Source organism: Heterocephalus glaber, unplaced genomic scaffold (genome assembly GCF_053883595.1).
Source record: "Heterocephalus glaber isolate CG9 unplaced genomic scaffold, H.glaber_assembly_v1.0 deba00001504, whole genome shotgun sequence".
Lineage (NCBI taxonomy): Eukaryota > Metazoa > Chordata > Mammalia > Rodentia > Bathyergidae > Heterocephalus > Heterocephalus glaber.
Window position 1 is genome coordinate 58,976,744 of NW_028258324.1, and position 19,697 is coordinate 58,996,440.

A 19,697-nucleotide genomic window follows, 5' to 3' on the forward strand; every position below is an offset into this window, starting at 1 on the left:
GTTCTCTATTTCACAGCGATGATGGTGGTGTATAAATTTGTCAAACACATCAAATTTTCTACTTAAATTTAGTGTTTTATTCTGTGCAAATTTGACCACAATAAATGTGACTTTGTTTTGAGCCAGTAATGTTTTAATTTGACTCCATTGTTATGGTTTCAAGCAGAAGTTATTAATCTTTTTTTGCACCACAGATGACCCGTTAGTAGACTACATTGAAAAGGTGTGAGCTTCTCAGTATAGGGTCTTTATGTGCATAAAATAAAATACTTAGGATTACAGGGAAGCTAATGGTGCTAAAATGCTGTTGTATCTGTGGACCCTTTGGAAAAGGTCTGTGGAACCCGTTAGGAGCCCCTGTTGCCAAGACATTTAATATACAAGAGTGTCCTCTATTACATATGTTCCTATCATTGTGGTTATAAACCAGTGGAAGAACATAAGTAAATTGCATATAACTATTGAATGATATGGCCGTTTTCTTCCAACTTTTGGTCTAGCTTTTTCCTTGTACTATTAACTATACTGAGGTAGAAAAATGTTTTGAAGCCCAGTGTACTGGCACACGCCTGTAATCCCAGCACTCTGGAGGCTGAGGCAGGAGGACTGCTGTGAGTTTGAGCCCACCCTGGGCAACATGGTAAGTTCAGGGCCAGCCTGAACTACATAGCAAGATTCTGCCTCAAAATCACAAAACCAGGGGGAGGGATTTAGCTCAGTGGTTTCACTGCCTGCTGCTCAAGCGCAAGGACCTGAGTTCCATCCCTGGTACCAAAAAAAAAAAAAAAATCACAAAACCAAAAAAAGATATTCTGATAATTTGTGTTTTAAAGGTATCATAGACCTAAAGTTTAATCTTACTTTTAATACTATATATATGAAGTCTTTTTTTTTTTTTTTTAAGTCTTGAGTAAGTTGGAAACTTGAATTTTCAAAATTGTGGTACTGCTTGGCAGTGATGGAGGTAAGGGTATTTTTACTCTGACACCGGCACTGGTCCTTACAGTGCTTTTAGACATTTTTAATAAAATGAGACTCCTTTCTCTTTGGGCAAGTCCTTATGGAAAGATCCGTTACTTACCATACCAACTTTGTTTCCAGATATTTAATAACTATTTTTAGAAAGTTTTTCTTTTAGAACTCACGTTTTAATTATTTCCCACTTAATCTTGTTTTACAGAATGTGTGCTTTATCACACCCCAGTTTTTATATCAGTTCTACTGTTTGTTTTCTCAGCAAGTAAGTAAACAAAAGCTTGTGTTTTGTCCTTTTAGAATAAGATACATATTAATAAGATACAGGTTTTGATAGACATTTAGAAGGACTGTTTTCATTTTTCTTAGTCCTACAGATAAGTCAATAAAACTTCTCCAAGTAGTACACTTAATCAGCATAACGTCATAATATTTATTCCAGTTTTCAATTTGAGATGAATGTAGATACGAACATGTATTTTAATTCTGGATGCTTTTTTAAAAGTTGATATTAAAAACTCAGCAGTATATGGGAGAACGTTGATAACTTTCCCAACTTATTTGTAATACCCTGTAGAATCCTTATCAGGCTGACCAAGTAACTACTAGACTGGAGGTTTACTTCAGGAGACTTAGTGATTTAGTCCAGGGATTATCTCAGATTTTACCCCAGAAGCTACCCTTAAATAATGGATAGGAAAACCTGGAATGCTGTGTTGAAAAGATTTCTGAAGCTTTAGTTTCAGAGGGGAAATCTATAATTTATTGGCAGTCACTGTAATGGGCACAGGGTGGGTCTCTGGCTGTACACACGTCACACATCACCATTCCTGATCTCTTATTTTATTTGATAGAAAAAGAAAGTTAAATCTACAGAAATGAAGTAGCTTGTCCAGAATCACGTAGTTAAGCTAATGACTAAACCATGACTTGGACCTCCTGCTTCTAAGTGAGCACCCTTTTCACACACCACACTGTATACCTCAAGTTGAGCAGGAGAATGGATTTTTTTTTTTTTTCCTCTCAGTCCCAGGGATCAAACTCAGGGCCTTGGCTTGCAAGGCAGGCTCGGTGCCACTGAGCTAAATCCCCACCCCTTAGATCTAACTTACTGAAAACACAAGAGCTTAATTAGGTTTTTCAGGAGTTGTTCCTGCCCTTAAGCACTATTTTCTCCTCGCTTTGTGACATGCCAAGTATCTGCATAGACAGGCAGTGATTGCCTGTAACTGTTTCTTCACCTGAGTAAAATAAAGAATGCTGTAAAACCATGAACTTTGATTAGGTTTTCAGGGAGTTTATGGTATAATTTGGGATATAATATTGATAATAATAAAAATAATACGTGAAGCAGAGGCAGAATACTGGCTGGTTAATACCAACAGTAGCACTTTTTAGAGGAGGACACTATCATCAAGGGCTTAGGCCATTGTGAAATTTCATGAAGGAAGAGTCTTTTTCAGTTCCTTGCAGAGTATAGGATCTAGATGAGAAGACCAAGCCAGGAAAGCAAAACTGTATATGTAGCATGCCAGACATGGTGCCGCACACCTGTGATCCTAGCACTTGAGAGGCTGAGGCAGGATCATCTCTACGTACAAGTTTGAGGCCAGCCCGAACTGCATAGTGAGGCCCTGTCTTCAAACAAACAAAAAACCTGTGTGTGTAGCATGTCAAAGGAATAGTAAGAAGCCTAGGATCCATGCAGGAGAATTGTGTAACGCTACATCACAGTGGCCAAATTGTGGAGAATCTCGAAATATAGATCAAATTCACTGTAATTGAAGAAATACTTGATACTACAAAATATTCCAATTTCCCCAAAGAATTTAAGTCTAGGACTATTGTACATTTATCTAAAAAACAAGTTGGGGGCCAGTGATTTAGCTCAGTGGTGCCAGCACATGCCTCGAAAGCGTAAGGCCCTGAGTTTGATCCCCAGTACCAAAAAAAAATTAAAAACAAGTTGGAGTTGTTTAAATAGATTTTAGTGTAAACTGAAAAAAGCTATAATTTTATGCTCATTTTTAAAATGCTTTTTAATTATATGCATAAGTATAACAGACATAATTTCAGATCCTAAAATTCCTACCAATTTCTCTTTGTAGACACTGTATGACAGCATGTACCTGACTTTGTACAATATTTGTTTTACTTCCCTACCTGTTCTGATATATAGTCTTTTGGAACAGCATATAGACCCTCATGTATTACAGAACAAGCCTACTCTCTACAGGTAAGTCTTTTTCAGTATTAAATGTCCCTATACCGGGTTGATTGAAAAACACAATGAATATTTTTATGTTGGGGTTTTTTTTTTATTACAATGAAAGACACATTGCCATTAATCTCCCTCAAAAGTACTCCCCCTAGCTTTGAACACACATTTTTTTTTTGAAGTGGTTCTCACTACATAGTTCAGGCTGGCCTTGAACTTTGTATTTAGTCCAGGCTGGACTCATACTTATTCCATCTTTCTGAAGCATATCTAGAAGTCTTCTTTTGGTGAGTGCTTCAGCTGAGTGCCATCCAATGGAAAGAGGCTCCTAAAAACATGACAGTGCATCCTCATCCACCTTATTTACCGGATCTGGCTCTGTGTGACTTCTGGCTCTTCCCCAAAGTCAAAATGACCATGAAAGGTCAAAGTTTTGAATCAGTTCAGGACATCAAGTAGCCAAGCCAGCACAATAAAGACCCTCAGGAAAGAAGACTTTTAGAACTGCTTTAGAAAGTGACAGGAACAATGGGATAAGTGTGTTCAAAGCAAGGGTAAGTGTTTTGAAGAAAATCAATGGCAATGTGTCTTTTAAATTTAAACATTCACTATTTTTTAATCACACCTTGTATTTCTGATTGTAAGTATATTCAGTCATTACCAAATTTAACAAGGATCTGAGAAATGAGTGAATGAGTAGTAGTGTCTTGGTGACTAATACTAAGGAAAGTAAGGTGGTTGTATGGCTTAAAGATTTTTAATATCAAAAAGTAATTCTGAATAACTTTTCCAGTTTTATTTGTTTTTTAAGACAGGATCTTACTATATAGTTCAGGCTGGCTTTGAACTCATTAGCTCCAGATGCCCTCTAAATTGGCAGCAGTCCTCTTGCCTCCTAGGTGCTGGGATTATAAGCATGCACCATCATGCTCAGCTTCTGCTGGTTTAGGAAGGAACACTTTGATCCAAGAAATGTACTGGGCAATTGTATGGTGTTTTTTTTTTTGGTACCGGGGATCAAACTTGGGACCTTGGGCTTGCAATTGTATGGTTTACACTTACTGTTGCAAACCAGTCTTAGTCTACTTCATGTGTGCAAAAGAAGTTATTCACAATTTAGCAGGCCGTAGTTTCTAAAAAATGAGCTCATGTCCTAGTATTGCCAAACATATGTGTCATTAACACTCAGTGCAAAGCAATTTGAGGATATTAATCCCAGGTCCCCAGCTTCCTTCTGCTTCCCCAGAACCAGGTAACACAGAGATGTGAACATGTCAGGTCGAGCTTAGGGTCCTCTGGAAAGATACAGAGGTCACACTTACAGAAGCAGCCAGTTATCCAGAGTATTACTCAGATTTCCTAGGTTACCTAGGACAGGACTTGACCCAAGATTAGTGCAGATTGTTCCTCCACAGTGGCTACTGTTGAAAATGAAGTTACTTAGGAGTCACTGCTGAACCCAACTGGGATAAGCTCTCTAAAAAGAGACTATCATGGCAGAATGGCTGAATGTCAACAGATTGTAATACTGAGAAGTCAGCTTTTCACTGTTGAACTGAAGTATTGTGCCTATATTTATCAAATAAAGTGTATTGGAGTTAGCTACAGTTGTTACATAGGTCTGTTTTATTAGAAGTAGAACCATGTAAATGTGAGTTTATTCTTTCTGCTAATATTTTCAGGACATCTTAAGTTCAAACCACCTTGTTTTTTAAATAAAAGTATCATAATTGTTTAATAGGTAAAAAATGATTCCTAATGTGTTCCTTTTTATCTTTTTTATTTTTAATTTACAGGGATATTAGTAAAAACCATCTCTTAAGCATTAAAACGTTTCTTTATTGGACTATCCTGGGTTTCAGTCATGCCTTTATTTTCTTTTTTGGATCCTATTTTCTGATGGGGAAAGATACATCTCTTCTTGGAAATGGCCAGGTAAATATAGATTTTTACAGAATGCTTGTCAATGTTTTGATTTGGTTTGGTTTTTGATAATTTTTTGTCATGGAAAATAAAAGTAAAATTCAATTTAAATCATAAAAGTTCAGACATTAAAAGTGAAAACATAAAAAGATTTTAATATTTTCACATAATGAAGTTTCCGACAAATGAAAATTAAAACATGAAGGTAATACAGTGTAATTTTAAAATGAAACTCAGTAGACAATTTTGCTATTCAAAAATGCATTCATACAGGAGATATATTATTACCCCTGCATGCTGTTCATCTCAGGGTGTTTTAATAACAGATACTGTTTATTTAGTGCTTATTCTTGTGCAGGAGCTTTTTTTTTTTTTTTTTGGTACCGAGGATCAAACTCTGGTCCTTGCGCTTGTGCAGCAGGCGGCGAAACCACTAAGCTAAATCCCTGGCAACATTAGATGGATAGCTAAGCCTCATCTGTACCTTTATACATTCTAATTGTTATTTTATATATTTATTTATTTATTCATTTATTTTTGTACCAGGGATCGAAGTCGGGTCCTTGTGCTTGTGAGGCAAGCAGCAGAACCACTGAGCTAAATCCCAGGCCCTTGTGCAGGAGCTTTTATGTGCCCCGTGCCCATTAATCTTCACAATAATCCTCTTGGAAGGGTTTAATTGCCCTGATTTTTCAGATGAGAAATGAGGACTTAGTGTTTGTTTGCTGATGGTTTTGTTTGCTTACCTCAGGAGTGTTACTGTACTCTGATTGCACTAGCAGTTCTAAGGATGTCATAAAATACTGTTTAAGTATGACCACGTTTTTTAAATGTGACATTAGGAAAGCATACTAAACGGTGCGTGGTCTCACTGTATCCTGACTGTAGTGCTCATGTTGGGGACCCTGGGCAGAACAAGGCATCTTTTTCCAGGCTTAGCTAGATGGGGAGGGAAGGGAATGACAGCAGTGTACTGTGGTGGACCGGAAATGCTTATTACCTTGGGTTTCCGTTTTTGTGTTTTGTTTTGTTTTTTCGATACTGGGGATCGAACTCAGGACCTTGCACTTGCGAGGCAGGAGTGGCGCCACTGAGCTAAATCCCCGGCCCTTGGTTTCCCTTTTGAACTGGTCAGACTTGTATTTTACAAAATATGTTTGAAGACATAGACATAAGATTTGTAATTAAAGTGCAAGGTCCCGAGTTCAGTCCCCGGTACCAAAAAAAAAAAGAATATAAAGTTTTACCTGTTCAGAGAACCAATAAGTTTAAGTTTCTTTTTTCCTGCTCTGCATATGTTGTCTAGAAATACTATGCCAAGTGATCAACTATAACTTCTGGTTGGAAATTTTTCAAACAGTAATTGTGTTTACACACTTTCGTTACAGTTTTACAGAATGACAGGAATAAAGCACTCACTAATGACTGTAGCATTCTAACTAAAAATTCTCTGCCATGTAACTGCAAACCCATCTTTGGATTTCAAGTCTAAAGATACTGCCCAAAGGAATATTGTACATCATAATAATAAGCACAATAATGCTTCTCTCATACTCTTTTAACTTTATTAATATCGTCACAGATATGTAACTGGCTTGAATAATTAAAATGATTTTCAGGGCTGCGGGTGTGGCTCAGTAGCACAGCACTGGCCTAGCATGTGTGAGCTCCTGAGTTCAATCCCCACTACCGCCAAAAAAAAAAAAAAAAAAAGATTTTCAATAGAGAATGAAATAACTTTGCCTTGTACCTGATTTAACACATAATGTAATAGTCTGTTCTTTCTGTTTAGATGTTTGGAAACTGGACATTTGGCACTTTGGTCTTCACAGTCATGGTTATTACAGTCACAGCAAAGGTATGGTACTAAAATTAGAAATGTAGACATAGTTTGTGTGTGTATAATTAATAGTTAACTTCTTTCATTTCTTTAGCCATAGATAAGTATTTTCCCTTTTTCAGCAGTGAATACTTTCCAATTACTATTTTAATAATTCATTTAAATTTTTATCAGAAAAGTCTTTAAATTCATTGTTTTGGAAAGCTTTGGTTGATTTTTATGGTCAGTTAAAACTCACTGAAATTCTGCTTCTTTGTGTATGATACAGAACAACACAATTTGTTTTAAGCTATGTTTTTTTGTTTTTTGCCTTTTTTGGTACCGAGGATCGAATTTGGGACTTGAGCTTGTGAGGAAGGCGGCAGAACCACTGAGCTAAGTCCCCAGCCCTGTTTTAAGCCATAGAACTGAAATACAGTCATCCTGTGAAATTTCAATGCTGCTTCCTCACAGAAGAAAAATACTGTAAATGTGAAATGATAGTTTCCTACTAGGGCCTTTTCATTACACTCTTAGATACTTATAATTAATGTTTTATTGTTGAGCTTTATCTAAGTGGATAAAGCTTTGTTATTTTATATTTGAGACATTTTAAATTTTTTTCTTTTAGATGGCTTTGGAAACTCATTTTTGGACTTGGATCAACCATCTTGTTACATGGGGATCTATTATATTTTATTTTATATTTTCTTTATTTTATAGTGGGATTCTCTGGTGAGTAAATACATGTATTTTTGTTATTGTTGTTTTTGGTTTTTTTGTTGTTTGTTTGTTTGTTTTTGGTATCAGGGGTCAAACTCGGGACGACATTGCATTTCGCTTGGCTTGCGTGGCAGGCACCACGGAACCACTGAGCTAAATCCCCGGCTATTGTTATTTGAGATAGGGTCCCACTATGTAGTTCAGGCTGGCCTTGAACTCACTATGTAGCTCAGGCTGGCCTCAAACTTGTAGTGATCCTCCTGCCTCAGCCTCCCAAGTGCTGGGATTACAGACATACACCACCACACCTAGCTTATATTTTAATTATATTGATTTAAATGTAGTAAACATTTATTGTGTTATACAGTATGAACAGATTCTGTTCAGAATAATTTTGAGATTCTATCCTAATAAGTTCTTTGTTTCCATTGATCTTACTGATGTGTAGGGAGAAAAAAATAAATTTAACGTTTCTTGAATACCTGCTACATTCTGTACATTTTATATAAGACAATAATTAACTCATTACAATAATCTTATTCTTGCCTCTTGCCGGGGCGTGGTGGTGCATGCCTGTAATCCCAGCATTCAGGAGACTGAGGCAGGAAGATCCCCACAAGTTTTGAGGCCAGCCTGGGCTGCTGGTGAGTTCAAGGCCAGCCTGAGCTACATAGTGAGACCCTGTCTCAAAAAATAATAATAGTAATCTTACTGTTATTTTTCCTATGTGGGAACTGAGCCTCAGGGTCACAAAGGTAAAAAAGTAATCATAATCGGTGTTCTTTAGAATAATCATATTACTTCTAAATTAGTTATTCATATATGCACTAAAATATATCCCATATAACCATTAAATTTTGATTATTGAGTTAATGTCTCTCAAAATATACTATTGTATATTTCAGTAGTGTAGTCAAGTACTAATCTACTCTAATAGGTGGAAATTCATGCTTCTCATGTGCATGTGGTGGTGTATGCTGATAATCCCAGCACTGTGGGAGGCTGAGACAGGAAAATCAAAAGTTCCAACCCAGCCTGAGCAATTTAGCACTCAACAAGACCTGTCTCTAAATAAAAAAAATAAGAATGGGGTTGGAATTGCTGGGCATAGTGGCTCACACCTTTAATCTCAGCACTCAGGAGGCTGAGGCAGGAGGATCACTGCAAGTTCTGATGCCAGCCTGGACTACATAGTGAGTTCCAATCCAGCCTGAACTATATAGCAAGACCCTGTCTCAAAAAACAAACCAAAAAATAGGGCTGAGGATGTAGCTTATTGTGAAAATCCTGTATTCAATCCCCAGTACTGGAAAAAAAAAAAAAAGATTCATGTTTCTCCCATGGTTCTTCAGTAAGTGCTAGACAGACAACTAATGTCTCTCTCTTGGAGAATTTATATTACATTTGCCTGTTATGCCTTTGATCCTTTTATCGGGCAAAATCTTTGACTAATCATTAGCTTCTGTGTAGTATCATAAAGATGCCCCCTGTGCATATTGTTCATCTGTAATCCTCCTCTTTTTTCTGTTTGTTTCTATATTTCCCAGTACTCTTTGGAAATGATAGATACCAAAAACCCCCTAAATAATACTGCTGCAGGCCCCCAGGGTCATCGGGATCTGTGGCTGGGGTGGTCCACAGGGCCAAGAGCCTGGGCAGAGCAGAGTCCACGGCAGCCTCTCCCCTGGTGCACCGAAGGAACACCAGCACATCCCATTCTACAAGGACAGTGCCTTTTTGGGAGGTGGGGGGGTGCCACAGATTGAACCCAGGGCCTCATGGATATAGGCAAGTGCTCAACTACTGACCTCAACTCCTACCCCAGGGCAGCACCTCTTGAGCCCTCTTGTGGGGCATTTTCCAGCCCAGCAAGTATTGATACCTAGCTAGAGCCACACACACCTCACACCTCACAGGCAGATTCTAAAGGAGCTCCCTGTGACCTGCCAGCCATACCTGCTTCATTGGTAGAGCGGCTGTCTGGATAGGCCGGAGCACCGCCCAGGTCTTGAGTGCACAGATGAGAGGAGTAGGACAGGTGGAGAGGCAGGCACAGGTCTCACTCCTGACCCCCAGCCTCTTAGGTGTTGACTGCAGCCTACCCAGGCCTAGGCCAACAGAAGGGATCAGATGGGAAGAAAGGTTGGGATGGAAAGCTCGCCAGAGGAGCAGCTCTGCTGTGAGGTCACAGCCACGTCCCTGGCTCCCAGACACCTGCCTCTCTGGACTCCGCCCAGTGCAGTGGTGGGGTGGCCAGGCTGTGCACAGTGGAGGGCAGGGGCAGAGGCTGCCCCGGCTGCTGTGAGTGCGTTTATTTTAAATAGGGTTTAAAGAAGAGCCTCTGATTTGAAGTAGGAAAAGGTCCAAAGGTGGAGGGGTGGCGGGAGGGGAAGGGGAAAGGGAAGAAAGGAAAGGAAAAATTATGAGAAAGAAAAAAAAATGGAAACAAAGTCTGTGTAAATACGGAAGGGTGGAGGTGGTGAAGGGCCCATAGGTAATGGGGAAAAAAATAAGAACTGAGATACATCATGTTCAGGTACAAGCACCCAATGATAAATGTAATTGTATACCTAAAATGTACGAATTAATATATAAATAAAATTTTAAAAAAAGAAGAGCCTCTGAATAAAGCTTTCAGCCTAACATTTACATAATCAGTCTTTTAAAGTTTTTTAACTGATCAATCAGTAAAAAAATATTTTATTATACACCATTTCTTTTCTTGGTCTCTTCAGTCTATATCACTACATTGTTTTGATAGGTAGGGTTATCTAGTCGAGTGCTTCAATTTTTATGAAAAATAATTAAATTGGGTTTTTATGTTTAACAATTAATGTCTATCTTGCCTTATTAGCTGTTCAACCAGGTTATGCTAATTTTCAATTTAAACCATTTTTCTGTAGTACTCTTAAAATTACTACTCTCAAGGCCGGGGATTTAGCCCAGGGGTACCACCGCCTGCTTTGCCAGGCACAAGGTCCCAAGTTCAATCCCTGGTAAACCACCCCCCACCCCACCCCCGTGCGCCAAAAAAAATTATTACTCTCAAATATAGTAAGTTTCCATGATATCTTGACTTAAGTCTTTTTAGTTTTCACTGTTATTTAGCCCACTGTCTTTCTCTATAGGCCATTCTTGAGCTCCCAGAATATGTACTTTGTATTTATTCAGCTCCTATCAAGTGGTTCTACTTGGTTTGCCATAACTCTTATGGTTGTTACATGTCTATTTCTTGACATTGTGAAGAAGGTATTTGGCCGACACCTCCATCCTACAAGTACTGAAAAGGCACAGGTAAGCACTTTTTATACTCTGTAACTTTTCATTAGGAGTTTTAGTAATCAATAACTGATTATAATTTGCTTATGTCTGAAAATAGGAAACTACCCATCCCTGTGTAAAATATTTTGCAATATAAACATTTTGGCTACCAATACTCTAATTTTTAAAAATTATGTTGTTATTGGGGCCAGGGATTTAGTTCAGTAGTGCCAGCGCCTGCCTTGTAACCACAAAGTCCTGAGTTTGATCCCCGTACCAAAAAATTATGTTATTGATAAAGCTCCAGATTTAACAAAAGAATCTGAAATAAATTATTATTTTTTACAGAATAGATTTTCACAAAATACATTCTCATTAAATATTTAAATTAATAAATATTAAATTGCATAATGCTTAAGAATATGATTTGAGGGACTGATAGATCTCACTTCAGATCCTAGCTCTGCCATTTTGCAGCACTGACAGATGTCTTTTTCTTTTTCTGTTTTTTGTAGTGTTAAATGAAAGAATATTTAAACACGTAGTAGGTGCTCAAGAAATTATAGCTATTTGTTTGACCATGACGTTTTTGTATATTTGATTAGTACATGAACTAGAAATCTGTATGTATTTGTCCTTTAACTGTACCATAGTATTGGATATGTACTCAAAAGAATATATTCTCATCAACTTTTATGCCCTAGTAGATGTTGAATTTATTAATCAACTAGTTCTTACCTAGGTTAATTTTTTTTCAAGGACTTTGGGGGGTGGGTCTTCGTTTGTTTTTTTGTTTTGTTTGGCTTTTGAAATGTAGTTGTATATTTACCTACAAACAAAAAGTGGTCCCTGAGAATTTAGTAATTTGCATTAGGCTTCCTACGCAGTACTCTGGTCTTAATTTAAGTTGGTCCTGTCAGTCAGCATTGTTTCTTTAGCTTTGGTGTTTTGTTTTGTTTTGCTTTTGAGACAAGGTCTCGCTATGTAATTCAGGTTGGCTTTGAACTGACTGTGTAACTCAGGCTGGCCTGGAACTTTTGCCAATCCTCCTGCCTCAGCCTCCCCCATGCTGAGATTACAGGTGTGCACCACCACGCCCAGTTTATTTGCTCTGGTACTTTAATCCTAGTCCATAAACATTTTGACACCATTGAGATAGTATAGGCCTGTGAAGCCTGACAGATTTGAATTCCAGTGCTGTTTGACCCATTTGTAAGGTGTATGACCTTGACCAAAGTCATTTTGCTAGGCTTTGGTTTCCTCCTGTGTAAAATCAAAATGATAATCATTACCTAATATTTTTGTAAGAGATAATGACTGTGAAGCTCCTAACACTGTGCCTGTTACCTAGTTGGTCCTTGATAAAAAAGTTATAATCAGGGCCGGGCATGTAGCTCAGTGGTTCCGCCACCTGCCTCACTCAGAACCGCAAGCTCCTGAGTTCTATCCCTGGTACCAAAAAAAAAAGTTATAATCATAAGTATGATGAAGGTGAGGATGTTGCCTTGTGATACACATCTCCAAAGGGACAAAAGTGTTGCATAATCTTATTATATCTGCCTGTGTATATATTTGAATTAGTATGGACAGACTTTTATATATTAGAGAGATTTGTCTATCTTGCTGTTTCTAATCTTCAGAAATAGAGAAATATAACAAAAGAGGCCAGGCATGATGGTGCACACCTGTAATCCCAGCACTTGGGAGGCTGAGGCAAAAAGATGCAGTGAGATCGAGGCTAGCCTGAGCTATGTAGTCAGTTCAAAGCCAGCCTGAATTAGATAACAAGACCCTGTCTCAAAAAACAAAAATAAGCAAAGAAATATAGTAAAAAAATGCTAATTTTAATACATTGTTTATTATACTTTTTCTAAACCTTGATGGAAAGCAATTTTTCTCCCCTTCTTCACCTGTAGTTATATATTTGACCAAAAAAATGAATGACATCTCTAAAAGTGTAATCCTTTATAAAAGTAATCAAATTTACATTTATCCTTACAAATTCTGTGGTAAGTGGAACATTTGCAAATTTATGTAGCTTTCATAAAGATGTCTGACTGATATAAAAAGTGATAATATTAGCTCTTACTACATTTTCTATAGTCCCTGTTTTTTTATTTTTATCCATGTTTGCAATACATAATGATTACATTCATAGTGGGGAGTTGACACAGGTACATGACAAATCTGAATTCTTTTTATATTCCCCTCCCTGCCCTCCTTCCCCATCCTTCTGGTCTTCAAAGGATTACACAGGAAATATTTTGTACCTTAAGATAGGCCTTTAAAGAAGAAAAAAAATAGTGCATATGTATTTTGTTTTTTAACATAAGTTGAAATAAATTAAAATAGAGTATACAGTAAGTCAGACATTTTATTTGCTTATGAAAGTAGTATAATCTTCTCTTTTGGCTCACTAATTTCCAAATGACAGAAGGAGGTGTAGATGGTTTCCTTTAAGAAGGAAATCTCCACCTTCACTCACATGTAGCCTACAGAGGTGGTTTTTTGGATGGGTTTTTGTTTGTTTTTGTTTTTTAATTTGCCATTAGCTTTTTTTTCTTACCAGGGATCGAACTCGGGTCCTTGCGCTTATGCAGCAGACAGCAAAACCACTGAGCTAAATCCCGAGCCTGTTTTTGTTTTTTTTAAATTGAAGCAGTTATTCAAATCCTCTATGTGATGGTATTCCTTTGCTCCAGGCAGTAATCATTGTTATTTCTGTCTCTATGTCACTTCTGGTTTCAAATGATGGAGAAATGGCCAGAAAGTTGTTAATTACTTGTTTACCAAAATAGCAGGAAAACTCCTATCAAAAGAAGAGCTGTCAGCATTTATTCTGAGCTTTGTTTTTCTGCAGAATAATTGTGTAGTGTCAAGAATGAAGAATAAGCTGGGCGTGGTGGTGCACGCCTGTAATCCCAGCACTTGGGAGGCTGAGGCAGGAGGATCACTGTGAGTTCCAGGCCAGCCTGGGGTACATAGTGAGTTCAAGGCCAGCCTGAACTACATAGTGAGACCCTGTCTCACAAAATTTAAAAAAAATAAAATAAAAGAATAATAAATGTTTTGATGGCAAAGCTAACACCCCACAAATGCCAGTCATGTATGTGTACCATGTATATATCCTCCTCCTGAGGGAGCGGATGTTGGGTATTTACAGGGCTTGTCCTATGTCTGTCTCCTAGGTGATGAATACCGCTCACTGACTTGTGTGTCCCATCCCTTTTCTGTCCACTTATAGATGTACTCCAACACAGTTGCTTTAAGTGACGAGTTCATCGCACTGCAGCCTTTGTCCAGGGCAAGGGATCAGCTGAGCAGACTTAGGTAGAGTAGGAGCAGAACCTCGCTACTCTCTGCATGCTCAAGGTCAATGAATTTCCAAAAGACGGGCAGAGGCATGTATAAAGAGTGGGGCATTTTTGTCAGCACAGCTCTGTCTCTGACTAATTTGACCTTTATTAATATGTGTGTTAAAACCTATAAAACTCCATTTCTTCTTTGAGAAGAAAATTCAACATAACAGGGCAGAGATCTGTGCCTTGTTTTATATTTTTATACCTTAACTTTCTTCTCGCATAATTCTAATGCTTCTGCTTGTCATATTTATATTTAAGACTGCTACTGCATGTTGAGTAATAAAAGCCACAGAAAATCCGCATAAAATTCAAACTTTCAAGTTGCACTTGGAAGTGAGAGTTACTCATTTTTTTGTCTTGCCTTATCTGTGTGGTAAATGCTTGTGTGTGTTTGTGTTTGTACACTGTAATGGCTGCCTGAACATTTCATATCCCTGCTTCTGTTTATTGCATCTATAAATTGAATGTGTTTTACATGTCTTATACCTTTATCTCCACAGACATATCAGTGCTGTCAGTTTCCACAAAAAATAACCAGTAGTCTAGAGATGTCTTTTGAAAGATGGGAATGAAAACTTAAATCCTAGAACATTTGATAATATACCAAAATGATGTATTAAGTTTAATTCCATTTAATTTTTGAAGAAAAAAAGTAATATTAAGGGCTGGGCATTTAGCTCAGTGGTTTCCCCGCCTGCTGCGCAAGCGCAAGGACCCCAGTTCGATCCCCGGTATCAAAAAAAAAGTAATATTAATTTTTTTATTTTAGCACTTTTCAATTTCTTGCCTTGTTGGTGTCTTACCGATTTTAATCATGTGTATTTTTTAATACTTTTTATTCTCTAAGGTCTGTCTACATTCACTTGATCAAATGAATGGCTTTGACAAGGCACCACTTAACCTTTTGTGTAATACTATGAGTTTCTATTTTTGAGCCTTTTTAAAGTTTTACCAAATCTCTAGGGTTTTTTGTTGATGTCAAGATTTTTTAAAATTCTACTTTGAGTTACAAAGGTACATAATTATAGATGAATATACAAATGGGTGTTTAAGTAGAAAACAAAATTTCATGTTTAAAGCCAGTGCTAAACAAAACAAATGTGAAGATTCGCTTTCACTTTTGGATGAGCGAAGTATCTACATCACAACTGTATCAGTAGGTAATTTTCTGAAAACAGTGGCTATCTCGCACATTATTTAACATTTATTTTACTCTAAGGCAACGAGAGCTCATTATTTAAAAGAACACTGGCCAATTCTTTTGTCAAGTGAGGATGACATTTTGCCTCCTGAATAATATTTTTATGAGATCATATTTTCACATTATGTTGACTTAAATCAGCCCACTCTTTGAGCAATACTAGACCTAAAAAGAATGAGGAAAAGAGATTGTAAATCAGAGCGATTCCAAGCTAATACTGTAACAGATGCAGAGGTCTAACATTCATCTGGAAGATCACAGTGAGATCAGGACGTACTGGCCAGTATCCTTCCTGGCCATCCCCAGTCAGGTGGCACACCCCAGAAGAGAGTGCCAGTCATACTTGTCACTACCCCAGTGGTCTAACTCCCAGTGTGTTCCCTTTCTGGGCCTCCCAAGTTCTTCACTTATCAAATGATCATTTTTACATACCTAACATGTCTATTAACTTAACAGCAAAGAAAAAGTTCTTTGCCTAACCAAAGGCCAAGCAGAAATAACAGCCACTCACATGAGCAGTGAGTGGCCATTTGTTCACAGCTGCATGGAGGACAAATGCCTACACACATCCCTGCTGCTGCGTCCTGTGACCCCTGAAGGCATCTTGTTTCTGAATTGTGATCAGTGGGATTCCATGGGTGCATCCATGGTAGCTTAACTATTTATGACAAGGAAGAAGGTTATGTAGCCATCAGATATCTTTAAGAATTTTCAGGGCCAGGGATTTAGCTCAGTGGCACCGCACCTGCCTTGCAAGCACAAGGTCCTAAGTTCAATCCCTGGAACCAAAAAAAAAAAAGAATTTTCAAATCTTTAATTAGGTTACTACTTTTTAAGAACCTTTTGACTGATAAAGCTCCTTTTGAGTATTTTCCTTTCCTTTATTATAGTTAGTAAACATCATATAAACTTAAAATACTCATGAAACCAGGGAGTTCTACTGTTTTGTTTGTTTGTTTTTTAATGTAAGAAAGCGTCATATTTTTTATAGAACTAGTTTTTTTGGTTTTTGGGTTTTTTGATACTGGGGATCAAACTCAGGATCTTGCGTTTGTGAGGCAGGCGGTGGAACCACTGAGCACAATCCCCGGTGCATAGAACTAGTTTTTGGTCAGACCAAAAATGGGAAAAACAAAGATGAGGCAAAATCTGTTTTTATTATGTGAATGAACATCTCATATCTGAAAAAAGGTTAAAAATAGATGGCTACAGCACATGTTTGGATTAAACTTCCTTAGGTATCTAGCCAAAATACTAAAAAAAAAAAAACTATTGACCTTCATTAAAAATATATCACAAATTAAAGATAAATTAATTTTGTTAACAAGTAATCCAAGCCCCTTGTTCATTTGTCTGACACTTATGCTGTGCTGAAATCCAGCAAGAGTAGACTGCTGAGACAGAAGCATGAGAGATGAGAAATTGGATGTACTTTGGCAGTAAGAAGCCTACATCTTAGTGGCAATGGATTTCGTAGAAGAAATTGAATTTTGTAACAGAAACTTGGTTTTAACTTGGCTGTGTGTTTAGTAAGAGTTTTGTGCACTGAGAATTCATGGCTTTTTGTGCTTTCCTGTGTCCCCCTTAAGAAGCTCCTGTTAGTCCTGTTTGTCACAGTCCACATGCCGTTGTGTAAATGTTCATTTGTGCTTCAGTTTGTGGACCCAACTTACTACTTTGATTCTAAACCTAGGTACTGTGAGAGTATCTGTCTGTAATATGAGATTTGTTGCTTTTCTCTTCTTCTAGATGGAAGAAGATAAGGGTTCAGTCAGCTCAGCATATGAATTTGCTGAATGCCAGCACAGAGGGGAGGACAGTGGGCACCTGCTAGCTGAGGCTTGCAGCCAGCAGGACAGTTGTTGGCGCACTAGGTAGTACTGCGTGGGGCCTTGCCGGGGCTTGCCTGCTGCCTCTCGTGCCGGGACATGCCGCGGGGGGCTGGCCTGACATGTCCACTTCCTTCACTGTGTCCTTCACCCCGTCTCATACGCTCTTTTGGTTTAGTTCTTTTCCTTTGTTGTGGTCTTCACATTTTCATATTGTCTATCCCTGAATATCTTACTAATCTTCCTTTTAAGTTCAGTAATAAATCATTCTTCACCTCATATTCTAACCTAGTAAGGTATTCTCACATCCTGTTGTCTTACATTCAAGAAATTACTCCCTTTGAAAATATACTGAATCTGTTATTTCTGAAATCATTTTCCCCTTTGAAGTTGTGAATTACTTTATACATTTTAATGTAGATACACAGTTACTTATCTAAGTCTACCTCTTGAGCTAAATACTCAAATGAGTGCTTAGATTTAGTAATTTTCTGTTAATTAATATTTAACAAACTTAGTTCTTTTAATAAATTTTCATAGTTGTATCTGTAATAAAAATATGAATTGATAATGGCTTCATTGTTCCCCTTTTGAGAAATCCACTGTAATCACTACTAAACCTCATTAGGATATGCAGAATATTTTGGTAGGTAGTAATTATGTAGAATAAAAAATTCTACCACTAATGGTTAGTTTTGTATAGAATGACAAGTGAATGTTCTCCCTTACCAGCTATCCAGATACCGTTTACCCTCACCATTAAATTAGGAGTACTTAAATTTTCACAGATACTGATACTCAACTTTCCCGGAACTATAAACTCCTAGTCATATGTTATTTGCATAACCAGATGAATAAGTACATCATTAAAATAAAGGGAGTCCAGCCTAGCCTCTGACTAGGGATAAGCCAAAGGATCAAAACCAATTTACCTAATACAATTCTTAGGTTTATTTTCATTGTTGAGTTTAGGCAACACATTCAGAAACCACCTCACCTCTAGAAAGCTGGAAAAGACAGTAAGGAAGTATGGATAACTGTCTTTCAGGGTTTCAGCATTTCACATTGTTGTTTGCTGTACCTCGGGGGAGGGAAGGAGGAAGGGAGTTAGAGAGCTCGGTCTGGAGAAGCCCTCACTCTGAAGCCACCCAGGCCAACTCCAGCAGCCTCTCCGGAGGCTTGCAGGGAGGAAATGCTGACTTGCTGTAGGGAGTGTGTGATCCTCAGCCATGCTTGCTACTCAATGTAATACTTGATGACTTTTGATTTCACGTTGAAAAGAAAAACATTTTGGTGAACCCAGACTTTTTTCTTGTTTTCTTTGTTTTTTCATAATTGGAGTTTAAGGCTTCTTTCCAAGTAACTTGTTTAAGATTAGACAGGGTGTTTACACTGAGCATCCAGCATATAAAACAATTTCAAGGGAAAAACATACTAATACAGTTAATAGTTTTACAGTTCTTATCTAACCCTAAGAAAACTTTATTTGATGTCATAAAGTGGCATAGGTTAAAAAAAAGTAAGACAATTATCTAACATTGATAAGATTTGAGGAAGATATTTAGTGAGCTACAGAAGGAACTGAGTATTTGCCATCATCGATATGAAAACAATGGAAATAAGAGCAGTGAGCCCAGCCTGGCATGGTGCACACCTGTAATCCTAGCACTGGGGAGGCTGAGGCAGGGCTAGCCGGGGCTACGTAGTGAGTCCAAGGTCAGCCTGAACTACGAAGTGAGACCCTGTCTCAAAAAAACAAAACCAAGAAAAAAAGAGTGAGCCTAGCTTTATTTCAGAAGGCAAGTTCTGTAAGGATTGTGACCATTCTTACTGGCCATGCATAGTCATGTTGACTTCCATGGACATTTACTTGGCAGCCCTCCTTGTGTTTGCTCCTGGGAAGCAAGTGTGCTAGAGAGTGAGGTTTAGCAATAAATAAAATTTGGTAACTTAAAAGTTATTTTCTTGGTGCCACCAAGTAGGCTCTATATATAATTAGTTTACTTTTCTTTTCTTTTCTAGTGTTTATAACTAGTCTTTTCCCAAAGTGCTGTGAATCCCTCCCCTTTCCTTGAGTAAAACAAGACTGAATGTTCCACCCCAGTTCTCCTGGCAGCTGTGGCTACGTGTTCTCTGGCTGAGCTCCCAGGTCGTGGATATTAAAGACGTGTGTGTGGGAAAGTGGTAGCGCTTGGAGGTTTGCTAGAAAACAGTAGAGCATTTTCTGTAGAGAGCTTTCCAGAAACACACTTAGCCAGCTTCCAGCATTTTCAAAGCAGCTGGGTTGTTTTTTTGTTTGTTTGTTTTTCCTACTTAGTAAAAGAAAAGGAAATAGGTTTTGTTTAGTTTGGAAGGTAATCTGAAGAGTCGTTTCTTTGTAATGTAT

At 37.8% G+C, this 19,697-nt stretch overlaps 1 protein-coding gene across 12 annotated transcripts in view; it reads left to right on the top strand.

The window, feature by feature from the left end:
* The window catches only part of Atp11b (ATPase phospholipid transporting 11B (putative)), a 109,329-nt gene that overhangs the window by 77,146 nt on the left and 12,486 nt on the right, over positions 1-19,697 (top strand). For 8 of the 12 annotated variants that reach the window (XM_087186602.1, XM_021254807.2, XM_021254847.2 and 5 more), the window contains 6 exons: positions 1,181-1,240; positions 3,084-3,211; positions 4,990-5,128; positions 6,909-6,974; positions 7,567-7,670; positions 10,787-10,952. In XM_087186602.1, coding sequence (XP_087042728.1) covers positions 1,181-1,240; positions 3,084-3,211; positions 4,990-5,128; positions 6,909-6,974; positions 7,567-7,670; positions 10,787-10,952 — 663 coding nt within the window. Of the gene's footprint in view, positions 1-1,180; positions 1,241-3,083; positions 3,212-4,989; positions 5,129-6,908; positions 6,975-7,566; positions 7,671-10,786; positions 10,953-14,163; positions 14,250-17,231; positions 17,357-19,697 lie in introns of all 12 variants that reach the window. The other 4 variants (XM_021254816.2, XM_021254802.2, XM_021254845.2 and 1 more) reach the window with 3 other exon arrangements.